At 33.9% G+C, this 12,503-nt stretch overlaps 2 protein-coding genes across 2 annotated transcripts; one reads left to right on the top strand and one right to left on the bottom strand.

The window, feature by feature from the left end:
- Positions 1-50: 50 nt before the first annotated feature.
- Positions 51-3,122, top strand: LOC8284187 (lactoylglutathione lyase GLX1). Its single transcript, XM_015718787.3, has 9 exons — positions 51-208; positions 316-445; positions 528-652; positions 1,279-1,343; positions 1,427-1,639; positions 2,051-2,098; positions 2,233-2,340; positions 2,449-2,601; positions 2,850-3,122. Exons 2-9 carry the CDS (start codon positions 333-335, stop codon positions 2,898-2,900), a joined length of 876 nt encoding a protein of 291 aa, XP_015574273.1. The 5' UTR covers positions 51-208; positions 316-332; the 3' UTR covers positions 2,901-3,122.
- Positions 3,123-3,496: 374 nt separating this feature from the next.
- LOC8284188 (arogenate dehydratase/prephenate dehydratase 1, chloroplastic) lies at positions 3,497-8,470 on the bottom strand. Its single transcript, XM_002518425.4, has 11 exons — positions 7,642-8,470; positions 6,847-6,914; positions 6,674-6,766; positions 6,385-6,585; positions 5,923-6,003; positions 5,735-5,830; positions 5,088-5,165; positions 4,920-5,009; positions 4,764-4,831; positions 4,169-4,250; positions 3,497-3,860 (listed from the first exon to the last, which is right to left on the bottom strand). The coding sequence occupies exons 1-11, from the start codon at positions 7,937-7,939 to the stop codon at positions 3,804-3,806; spliced, it is 1,212 nt and encodes a 403-aa protein (XP_002518471.1). The 5' UTR covers positions 7,940-8,470; the 3' UTR covers positions 3,497-3,803.
- Positions 8,471-12,503: the final 4,033 nt, after the last annotated feature.

Raw genomic sequence — 12,503 nt, 5'->3', positions numbered from 1 at the left:
AGACCAATACAGTTATAGTATTCCTTCCACATTCAAATGACAAAGGTAACAGACAGTGACGTTAGAATCACCTCAAACAAAAGGACATGTAATTGTATCGGTCGAGGCGGTGGCATATATATTTAGATTCAGATTGTACATTTGTTGCAGTCTTTGCTTCCCATTTCACAGTTCACAGTTCACACTGCACAGTACGCACTCTCTTCTGGTAAGTCTCAAAACTTAGGGTTTTTTAATTTATTTCTTTTCAACATCTAGGGTTTTCAATTGAGATTTTAGGTTCTTATTATATTTTTATTTAATTTCTGGTAACAGATAATAATTGAGTACAAATGGCTGCTGAGGCTACTGCTCCTAATGCTGACGTCTTGGAATGGCCTAAGAAAGATAAGCGCAGGCTCCTTCATGCTGTGTATCGCGTTGGCGATCTCGATCGCACCATCAAGTATGATTCTTTATTTTTTTTAATTGTTTCTTCTCGCGATTAGTATCTGAAAGCAATGTTTTTTCTTGCTGGAAATGGGTAGGTTTTATACTGAATGCTTTGGAATGAAACTGTTGAGGAAAAGAGATATTCCAGAGGAGAAATACTCGAATGCCTTTCTTGGCTTTGGTCCTGAAGAAACCAACTTTGTTGTCGAGCTTACTTATAGTACGATACTCTCATCTTTATATATATTTTTTATGGATTATATATTCAGTACTATAATTTTTTGTAAAATAGTTGATGGGGTGTTAATCTATGCAGTTTGTAGCAGAAAGATTAAATTTATTTTCTTGTTTAAAAGCCTACTTGAAATTCATCTCTCCAAACTGTTTCGATGTTTCTATTATAATTACTTTTAAAGGAGGAGAGCTCCAAATCAGCGATTACTTTTTCTGGCTTCACTCTTCTGCATTTCCTGACTCTTTTAACAATCGCTGAGACTATTTATCCTACCATTCAATTGGAAGTAAAACACACACACACACACACACACACATCATGTCAAGTTAGTGTCATGTGTGTGATATGAAATATGAGTAAGAGATGGAGAGTGTGGTCAAATTATGAGAAGAATAGGTCTGTAGCTGGGGAGTGAGGAGATGTTCATACTGACATAGTACATAAGACTTTCACTTTTGAGATGTAAGCTTGAATAGTTAGTTAGAAAGTTGAGGATGGGTAGTGTACTTGGCATTATTGGTGAATCAGCTCAGCCATTTAAAAGAAAGTTGAAAAAGATCTTAAACTTCTTTACCTACATACCATCTGAGAACTTATTTACCAATTTGCAGATTATGGAGTGACCTCATATGATATTGGAACTGGTTTTGGCCATTTTGCAATTGCAACTCAGGATGTGAGTTTCATTTTACTTTTAATATTTTGAAAAGATAGTTTTTTTCTCAGTGCTGAAGTACAACTGTTCATTTTATTGACTAGGTTTACAAATTGGTTGAAGAAGTTCTTGCCAAGGGTGGGGCTGTCACAAGGGAGCCCGGTCCAGTCAAAGGTGGAACCACAGTTATAGCCTTCGTCAAGGATCCTGATGGTTACATCTTTGAGCTTATTCAAAGAGGGCCAACTCCTGAGCCCCTGTGCCAAGTTATGCTTCGCGTTGGTGACTTGGATCGTTCTATCAGGTTCTATGAAAAGGTAGTTTAAATTGAATATTGTGTAAATTTACAGCATTATCTTTGTCTTTTGCAAACTCAATATGAGAATAAACCTGTCAAATTTAACTTTCTTCCAATACTCATAAATTGCATACTGTCTTCATTTTCTTGCTTTGTGGATTTAGGGGTGATAGGTAATTTGCACTTAAACCAAGTGGCTAATACCATATTTGAGCTAGTGGATGGAGGTTTTAAAGCATTCAGCTTTATCAGTTCAAACATGAGTCTTAATCTCAGCAATAACTAGAACTATTGCAAGCCCAGTTCTTAAGAAATTATTTTTCATTAGACTAGAATATTAACGGTCAAACTATGTTCATGGCAGCATAAGACCTTTAATTGTAATCCAACTACAGGCTTCATTTGGCTGCACTTTGTTTTGCTTCTGTAGGCCTTGGGGATGAAGCTATTGAGGAAGGTTGATAAGCCAGAGTACAAGGTGAATGCGCGATGACCCGTTTCATTTGCGCTTTAATTATTTAATTTATAGATTGGCAGTAGGTATGCAAGTTATCAATCGAGATGTTAAGCAATGTTTTCAAGTGTTCTCATTTTATTGAATTCATTTTGTAGTACACCTTGGCAATGATGGGCTATGCAGATGAATATGAGACAACTGTACTTGAGTTGACTTATAATTATGGTGTGACGGAATATACCAAGGGAAATGCCTACGCGCAGGTTAGCTGACTATCTTCCTTTTTCCCTATTTTAATTCCTGTGAGATTTGCTTTTGTTGTACACGCTTTTTTTCTTCACAACTTTTTTACCAATGTGGTACTCATACAGGTTGCTATTAGTACTGATGATGTCTACAAAAGTGCGGAGGTTGTGAACTTGGTTACACAAGAGCTTGGCGGAAAGATAACTCGACAACCTGGACCAATTCCTGGACTCAACACTAAAATTACTTCTTTCTTGGATCCAGATGGCTGGAAAACAGTAAGTCTCATCTCTTTCATACATACTGAGGCAATTGTCGATGTGGTAATTTCATTTGTTTTCCACTTGTGACCTTATAAAATGAAAAATTAGAAGCGAAAGAGACGATGAGTATGGATATTAAACGAGTTATCTGCAAAGGTTAGAAATTGGCAGGATTGTTATAATGCACTCCATCCTGTAGGTGGTAGTGGTAGTTCTTTATTTGTTCATGACCTCATCATAATGGTCTTCTTGGCTAATTGCAGGTCCTGGTTGACAACGAAGACTTTCTCAAGGAACTTCAAAAGGAAGAGTGATTGCAAAGTTAAGTTAAGAAGAGGATTTTGGCTACACTGGCCATCTATGTGCTCTGCTGTAATAAAATGAATAAGCTAATGTTCCTTCGAATCAAAAGCAAGAAAAGTAGTCCTGTTTTAGCATGGCTGTGAACTTTGTTTAACCTGCTACAATTTTATTATGGATGAGAACATGTTTGTATCAATGTGATAGTAGCTATTTATGGCTTTGTTTGTCTATAATTCTCTGCTTGTCCCAGTCATCCATCCTGTTCTTTTTATTTTTTTTTCTTTCTCTCGTCCAGTTGTCCTTTGTCTGTTCCATTAGCATGGGAGTATGATAAATAAGAGAAGTTGGCTTGCGTGCTCTTTGGAAGTACTTAAACTAGCCAAGTTTATGCATTGAAGCCAGTTGGGGGTTTCTTCACTGCCTTAGAAAATTATACTTCTTAAAGGGTGTGGTGGGCATGGATGCTTTGATAGGGATCCACGATTGTGTATTATTACTGTAACAATCTCAATTCGTAAATGTTTTAAAAATGGAAGGGCAGCAGCAGTATATTAAGTTGGATGGATTGCCAGCGGTCGGGGAAGAATAAATTTCATGCAACAATAAATTACTAAAGAAAAGCGGAGGAATTTTCATGCCATTATAAACTTTCCCTCCTGCAATTGTTTGTTATCCCTAAAAGGTTCATGCCCTAATAACATCCCATTTGGGAATTGTGAAAGAGAAATGAAAAATGTTAAACAGTGGGAAGATCACGTTCAAAGGAAGCTGTCAAGCTGCTATCTTTCATCAGCAAACCTTGACTTATATCTTGAATCGCATATAATATTACTTATATACAATAATCCCAGGGATGAATTGTAATTCTTCGTTGCACCAAAATAACCGGGATAACAGATTCAATGCCCAGTTAGCTAAAGATCTGTATCCATTGGGTAGCAACCAAGAACACGAAGAAACCTTGCAAATTCCTGCACAAAAAGTAAGACCTTGCAAATTTTAGCAGAGTACACAACACAGGGAAATGTTTGCCCCTTGAGTTATGCAATAGTTTGACCAACCAGAACTGGTTTGCTTGCACAAGCTAAGCTAACACTTATCTTCTGGTTTTGAAAATAAGGCCACTAATAGTAACCTCCGGAAAAAAGGCAGTCAGTCGATATGCAAAAGACATCAGACATCCTCAAACTATAAAAGGCAATATATAGCTTCTATTTTATCACTTCAAATTATTGCCAGGATCTTATCTTACGAGCCATGAAATATCATAAAGACTAACCTGTAAATGTCCCAAAGCACTTTGAGCACGGGGTTCTGCCATTGAAGCTTCAAAGTCGATGTAAAAGAGATAGTCAAAGTACCTGTCATAAGATATACATCACTTGTCCAGTAAGGGTCTCACAGATTTACTATACTCCAAAATTCAAGAGATGATATTTCCCCCCATTACTACAAGATAGATATCTTATACACACACAAAATAATCCAGTCACAAAGTTGCAGAAACAAAATTAATTTGAATTCTATACTCTCAGATTTTGGTCCTCAGGGATTATAAAGCTCATCACTTCGTCAAACAGTTTTATCCGGCTCATAAAATTTAGGTATGTTCTGTGAAAGGGTGAATTCATCTGTAGGCACAAAGATTATATCCATTACGTGCTTTCTTGCTGTCATTATTACTACTTCCCATCTTCTCTTCTTTTTTTTTTTTTTTCCGGTGAATAGTTCAAGTTACTTTTCAATTCCATCTAGATGAATCTTTCTAAGTTATTCACCTACAACTGCACTGCAACAACTCCAGTAGACAGTATTCCCTCAGAAGGTAGGACAGCTCACATCCAACCTTGCGTACCCAAAATATTATCACTTACCTGGCACTACCCTTGTTAGAATCGTCAACAACCCTTAGAGGCCGATTCTTTTGCGGCCGGCTCTCTATCTGAAAATTGATTGTGATGGGAACTATAGTTAGAGCCTTTGATAAAATGGTCAAATATCAAAAGCAAACTCATAGTTTAAAAAGTTACCTTTGTCAAATTAATGCCCCTCAAAGCAAACACGGCTAATGCTTTGAATAGAATACCAGGACCTTCTTCAAGGGTGAAAACAATGCTTGTCTGGGCACAGAGAAGTTTATGACTGGGTACAAATGGTTAATAAACAATTACAGAAAAGGCCTAGTGACAGAAAAATACCTTGTAGGACCTGTCAGTTCCTGGAATTACAGGTTCCCGTGCAAGTATTAAAAAGCGGGTAATGTTATCGTCATCATCCTGTTCAGTTTAAGCCGAGAAAACAAGTTAAAAATACTGCAAAACTCTACATGTTAAAATCTTTTTCACATTCAAGAACTAAACAAGGTTATTAGCATTGAATACAATTGCTGTACATGCAAAGTATTTACAACCACAAACTAATTCAACGCATGCTTGATCCCTGGCCACATGCATCATAGTTTCAGCCAAACCTACACTAACATATTTGTTGAGCAATAGCCATGCTAACCTAAGGAACTTATGCAAGAATTCGGAGCTTTTGAGTATGCTCAGGTGTGAGCATTTTTTGAGGTTACACCAGGGTTAGCACTTTTTGACTTGGGCGTATTCAAATGTTAGGCTGAAATTCTCCACCAAGACATTTTTTCAGTGAACTCCAACGATAACAACACTTAGTTATCCAAAAACACTTGAATGAAAAGCTTACAACTAATTGTTAGTTGACTCAAATAGCGTGGCTTCAAGTTACACCTCTCAACAGCTTGGCTAAGATGTTGGTAGGTTTCATTCATCCCTCATGCAGAATTTAAATAAATATCAAAGCAAGGCTGCAGGAGAAGCATTGCCTGGAACTTTTCCGCAAGAATTTCAAGGCCATAGATTTCTGCTGCTCGAGCGCTTGCAATGGCACCAGTATCTCTGGTGCCACCTGTAGCTACCATCTGTTATAAATGTTTCAGCATTCAGCATATCAACTGCCCCAAGTATGACCAGAGTTCACAAAAAACAGCCTTAGATGGTTTTGAAAGAATACCTGAGCAGCACCTGCAGTATCATCAGTACTAACCCTCACAACACCTAACTCGCTCAATGTCATCTCACAGTGGGAAAGCGCCTGCAAATCAGAATATTTTACAGAGATCCAAATATTTAAGATCAAAATGAGGAAGCTAAGAGCAGTTACCGTAATTTTATAATAACATTTTCCTACCAAAACTCATATGTTAAAGTGATTATAACGATAGTAAAAGTCCTTCTGACAGCAGGGCGAATCTTGTCTTGAGTTACATGAAAAGGCTAGAGTCAGGACAGCAACTAGATCTCCCTTTGGATAGATTAGTACCAGTTTATAGATTTACTGTTGCGCAAAGCAGTTAAGTTCTACCATAATAAGTTTGCTTAAGCATTTAGATCATAAATCTATGGTGAAGATACCTTGTACATTGTCATACAAACAAAAAATGGAACAGTTCACGACATATAAAAAATGACTGACCTGGGGGTGGCTCAACACTTGTTTCAGCTCCTGCTTTTGCACACCAGGCAATCCTAACAGGCAATGATTGACTGCCATCTGCACCTCTCCTACTATATGGAGCCTATGCCGAAGAAGTAAGTCATAATTACGGTGGATGCTGCCACCCACTGAATTCTCAATTGGGAGAACCGCTTTATCCACTAACCAGAGTTCAACTGCCTGCTCAGTAAAGAACTAGAATTTAAATGGGGCAGCTTTATATTCATCCGTTCAACTAAAATCAGCTGTATATAACAATCAGATGGACCTTGAATACAGCTTCAAAATGTTCACATGGGACAGTTTCACACTTAGGGTATGCTTTTAGTACAGCAGCCTCACTATATGCACCCGCTATCCCCTAGATTGGAACCAAATACAAGATAAGAATAGCAACAGAGACATTAATATTTGGACCAAGAAAAGTGCTTAACTACCTACCTGATAAGCAACTCGTACTTTTGTACCATCATCACGAGAAGAAGAAATATCTGTTGCCGATAAAGGTTCTGCATTTCACAGCATAATGCAAACCACAGTTGTTGAAGTTCCAAAAACTTTCTCCAATATTAGTCATTGCAATTTGAAGCTTACAAATATCACCAATATCTTTAATAGATGTCAAAGAGTACTAATAAATTAAGATCACAAGGCAAAGAGATCCTTGAGAGAAGGCTATTCACTTCTCAATGACTAATGAGAAGACAATAAAACTAATACGCAATTCAGAGGGATGGATCCTTGGTCCAACTGTACAACAAAATCATAACATTTATCACCGTACACGGAGAGCACAGCAATTAAATTAATAACTTCTGTAATGCATGCACATTATAGCTTCCAATTTGAACAGAATCTCATGTGGCATTTCAAAGTTTTGGATAAATTATTCTCCCTAGTAGTTTGCATTCAAGATCATAGTAACAGCTACCCTGCCATAATAATTAGAAACACCCTGCAGAAAATTCATCCCACCTGGAGCTGCAAAGTTCTATGATGCAAAACATAAACATTATAAACCAGCATGAAAAAACAAATCTACATTGCACGATAGCTCATTAGTTTTGGAGTTTAATTTGAAGGAGACTGTATAGTGCAACCAAAGATACACATCTCCAGTTTTATTCAACAATAAAACAGGCTAAATTGCAAAATATTAAAATTCATCACATAACCTTTCGAATTAAAGGTAACAAGAGCTTAATCAGGAAAATTGCAATTGAATAATAAACTCACTAGGAAGAAGGTTCAAATCCTTGTGAAAAGAACTAGACTGAGTGTCCTGAACCTTCTCAATTGCTTGAGAAGACTCCACCTCAGGCGTGCAAGGCTTCTCGTCTTCAACAGGAGTAATGGCTCTCTGAGCTAAAACAGCCAAACAACACCATTCCCCCTTAGAAAATCTATCAGAATCCCAATTGCACCTGAAATCCAAGCCCTTTCCACATCTCCTATTCCCCAAATCTGAACCACCCACATTGGAGCAAGGCCTTATTGGGCTAAACCAGAGGGATCCAGCAGCCCTCAAAGCCATGGAAGACAATAAAAAAGTAATCTTTAGCAATGCAAGAACTGTAAAATGCCAAGACAAACTGCATACAAAATGAGAAGGGTTGCTGGTAAAGGGGTTGTTGAACTTGAAGGTGAGTTTTGGTGAAATCTAATACTACAGCGACATTGTCAAAAGTGGTGGTGGGCACAAATGGACTCAAAGACCCATTGGACCCCACTTGAAAAAATATATATATATAGATACGAGTCCCAGAATTCTATGCTTTTTCTTACGTAACTGTAATGTAAGGAAGGAAAGAGGTCGCCTATTTATGCTTTATTTATTTTAAGACACAATCTGGTTTCTGGTATTGAGAAAGACAGAGGAGTAGGTGAGTACTGAGTAGGAATGTTGGCTACACGTTTTCTCTTTAGCTTCTAGAGGGGAACAGGGAGAGGCTTTTTCCTAAGGAGCACCGGGCGGCGAGGCAAGAAAGATTGTTATTTCTTGGGTTAACTATTGTCATCCTGAGATATCTCAAATTATATTAGTACACATATTTATATTTTTTTATTATAAGAGTAAAGTTTGTATTATAGATAAAAATAATAGCCGATTAAAATTAATAACAAAAAACATAGTATTGTACTAGTCTAATATAACAAAATTTAGGGATGTTAAAATTTTGTAGAGGATTTGTTTCTTTAGCAATTTCCTCTGCCGTTTTATTTGTAACCCATGTCTTTGCACCAGATGGAAGCTGAAGAGTGAAAAACTCAGAGATCAGAGTGTTGAAGACGGAGATGCCCCTGGGAATCGGAGCTAACTAAGAAGTACCTGCTGCCCTGTGTCAGTGTTCCCCTGAATGTCTATTTCTATTGACATAGAAACTTTTCTTGAAGCTTTTATGTATATGTCAAGAGCATGCATTGGCTTTGTGTCCAACAATTCTGAATTTTATTATAAAAAAGTTATAATTTAATAGAGAATTAGATATTAATTTTCTTTTTATATTTAATACTTAATGGTATTGGTGAATAATAGAAACTATATATATAATATATAAATTTTTTATTATATTATATAAATAAAATTGATGAAATAAAATAATATTACAGTAGGATAAATATATAGTATAATATATATTTTTAAAATTTTATATATAAAAATTACTATATAAAAAAATATTTTTTAAGACAATTTTATAAATTTATAATTTATTATAATAGAGAGTTTATTTCTATTTATAACATGCTTAAATTGAAACTGTAATATATATCGTGTTTGCTAAATGGTTTGATATAATGTAAAAAGAGTTACCCATTTAGAAAATTAATACAACGGTTATAACTCATTTTTTATAAATTTTTTTTGAGGAATCAATTGATAAAATAATTTAGTCTTCATTTTATTAATAAAGGTCTAAATTCTACATTTAGATTTTAGGAAAGAATGTATAATAAATTTTAACTTTTGACATTGATAATTCTTTTTCTGGCTGAATTAATAAAATAAATTTAATACATTTAATTTTTTTACACTCGTAAAAGTTAAACCATTTACAATTATTGCTAATTGCAAGGATTATTATCAAAAGGCCAACAAGAAGATATTTTACCCCACCTTTTTCAACATGCAATGGGATTTGCCTCCCTGGATTTTTGATAGTCAACATGCAATCAATAATTTATTCATTTAATGAATATTTTATATCAAATATTTTATTAGATATCTTTCAAAAAATAAATACGGGAGCCTAATTGATAGGTTTATATTATATATATATATATATATAATTAATATATTTTAGTAGTTTATCGATATATTTTACATACATAATTTATATGAATATGTGCTTTTTGCCCTACTTTTAGTTTTCTTGTATAATTTCAAGAAATAATAGTCAAAGAAGAGAATTTGAGCCAAAAATACATAAATTGACTTTAAATGGACTATGGCTGTAAAAGGCTTGGAAATAAAATACGTGGACTACCAATAACACGGGCCTAGCCGAATTTATCAAGGCGTACGAAAAAAAAATTAATTAGTTATAATGTAATTAATTGATAGTTATCTTTTAAGTTGGTTATTTTGTTTAGGATAATAAAAAAATAACTATAGTAATTATATGCTGAGAGAATGACTCTAAAAAAAAGAATCTCTATAAGAAGTATAAATTAATTAAACAAAGGAGGTTTCTACTATTCTCTCTGCAGGAATTCCTACAGTTTATCATCTTCTACATCTAGTTAGTATTTTTTCATTGTTCTTTTAATAATCAAAGAAACTTTTTAAAAACGTGGAGAATGAGAATCAATTTTCTTCATTCTTTCAAGGGCATTTGGATTTTGAGGGAGTCTTAATTTTTTATTTTTTGTATCTTTTGTGTTTCTATTTAATTACAATGACAATTGGATTAAATATATCAGGTTAAGTTCCATAAGTGTTTAGTTTGACTTTTTATTTATATATGAACTTTATATATTATGAGTTTAATATATGATTTATTTATCTTCATATATTATTGTTGGTTACCATTAATTTAATAGTAATATTTGTTATGAAAATATTTAGGTTAAAAGTATAAGAAACATCATCTTTACTTTAATCTATGTTGGTATAAGAAACCTAGATTGCATCATTAGCTTGAGTGACTTAGATAAAAGGCACATGAGCATCTCATTCATTAGATTTAGACTTAAGGAAAATAAAAGGATTATTAAGTATAAGCTAGATTAAATGTTATTTTATCATATAGTTTACATTGTTCATTATAGTTATATATTTATTTTTTAGTTATTTAATTTCTTTTATAAATCTTAAAATCATTATCAAAATATTAGTTTAGAGTGTTTAGATTTATTTTTAATACTTTGTGTGATAGTTGGTTTTTATAATATGTACTATACAATTGGTGGCTGTAATACTGTCTTTTTATTTATTTTTTTTTCTTTTTTTAGTTGGGTTGGTCTATGATTATTACATGGATCTCCTACTAATACTAATACTAATTACAAATAGAAAAAGAAAAGTCTAGTAAACGATTTAGGTATAATTATAGGTATGTCTTGAAAGGGATATCTAATAATATACCTACAAGTCTGCAATAATAAAATAAGCCAAACTTACAGGTTGACATCAAATTGATCGACAGATGATAACTAAATTAGTAATCCTCTTATTCCAGTTGCTAATTAAATTTGATGGCTCACCATACCAAAAATAACATTTACAACAACAAAATTAATGGTACTAAATTTTAATAATAATAAAAATATTGGCACTCTTACGTTTTTCCCTTTTTTATTTTTTTTTATTTTTTGGAAGTTTTAATGGATTGAGATTAAATTCATAAATTTTATAAAATTACACATCTGAAATTCCTTATTATTATTATTATTGGTCTTCGGGTGGTTAGATGGGTGATAGTAAATGGGAAAGAAAACATGTTATTTCTTATATACAACATAACGTCATGGTCTATGGCTGTGGAACCGCAGCAACAGTAATGTCATTCAAAGGTTGAAGCCAACTTTCTGGTAGGTTATTGAATGGCAAGCTATTAAATTGTGGGTGGGCTACAAATTTGTCCTTCCACCTTTTTCTATTTATTTTTTTGGGGTTTTCACTGAAACTAAACTAGGATATGTTACTAGGCCTTTCCCTTACCATAAAAGCATGGGCCTCCATCTCCTTTTTAGTACATATACAATAGCATTTTTAAACCTAGGCTTTGAGTGGATTTGAATTATGAGTTTGAGACCTTTTCTTTTTGATGATTAAGCTTTCATAGTGCTAAGTGCTGCAAGCAGCCACACCGTCTTTTATTGATGATTTCTATGAAGTATGGGCAGTCATCATCATTCCTCAAATAATACCTAATAGACACCGGTTTCATTTTTTAAAAAAGTTAATTGGTAATTTACAAATTAACCCGAATCTTAACTATGAGGAACATAAATGGGCCCAAAAGGAAAGAAATAATGGGCCGAGGATGGCCTTCTAACTTTATAGTGTGAAACATCAAACATGGCTGAGCGGGGAAAAACAAAGGAGTATGGGAAACTGGGGAAAAAGCCAAGAAAATAAATCTAAAAACAAAGAAGTGAAATCCGTTAGGATTTGGTCGTCCTTAACGCAGACATCTGCTTCTGTTCTTACTCGCATTTGGTCACGACAAACTTATGCTTTCACTGCTCCTTCTTCTTTACCTATAATAATAATATGCCCCACTAATCATTTTTAATGCTTCCACTCTCCCTTTTTGGTCAAAATTAACATTTCCCTAATCATCCCAATTCACACAACCCCCAACTTCTCTCTCCCTCTCTTATTGACAAAGTACGATTTTTAATAATTTATTTAAAATTAAAAATGACTTAATTATATATAAAAATAATTAAATAATTTAAAAAATAAACAATTAAAATGGAATAAGAATTGCTAATTTCTTTTTAATAGCCTAAACAAATAGTATTTTACTATGAATGACCAGATTGGGTTTACTTAGTGTTATAAAGTTTTACCATTAAATCACCTATTCAATGCATAATTTAAGTAAGATTTTCAAAAAGAAAACGGACTCTTTTAAAGCTATTGCATCGGT

The sequence above is a fragment of the Ricinus communis genome, chromosome 5 (genome assembly GCF_019578655.1).
Source record: "Ricinus communis isolate WT05 ecotype wild-type chromosome 5, ASM1957865v1, whole genome shotgun sequence".
NCBI classification, from domain to species: Eukaryota; Viridiplantae; Streptophyta; class Magnoliopsida; order Malpighiales; family Euphorbiaceae; genus Ricinus; species Ricinus communis.
This window is presented reverse-complemented; position numbering and strand designations above follow the sequence as displayed.

Excerpts from the sequence above, each read along its gene's own strand:
- LOC8284187 (XM_015718787.3), top strand. The coding sequence starts at position 333 with ATGGCTGCTGAGGCTACTGCTCCTAATGCTGACGTCTTGGAATGGCCT. Across the intron at positions 1,344-1,426 it reads TTGCAATTGCAACTCAGGAT|GTTTACAAATTGGTTGAAGA; the intron begins GTGAGTTTCATT and ends TTTATTGACTAG. Across the intron at positions 2,099-2,232 it reads TTGATAAGCCAGAGTACAAG|TACACCTTGGCAATGATGGG; the intron begins GTGAATGCGCGA and ends TTCATTTTGTAG.
- LOC8284188 (XM_002518425.4), bottom strand. The coding sequence starts at position 7,939 with ATGGCTTTGAGGGCTGCTGGATCCCTCTGGTTTAGCCCAATAAGGCCT. Across the intron at positions 6,767-6,846 it reads AAGTACGAGTTGCTTATCAG|GGGATAGCGGGTGCATATAG; the intron begins GTAGGTAGTTAA and ends GTTCCAATCTAG. Across the intron at positions 5,010-5,087 it reads GAACTGACAGGTCCTACAAG|ACAAGCATTGTTTTCACCCT; the intron begins GTATTTTTCTGT and ends CTCTGTGCCCAG.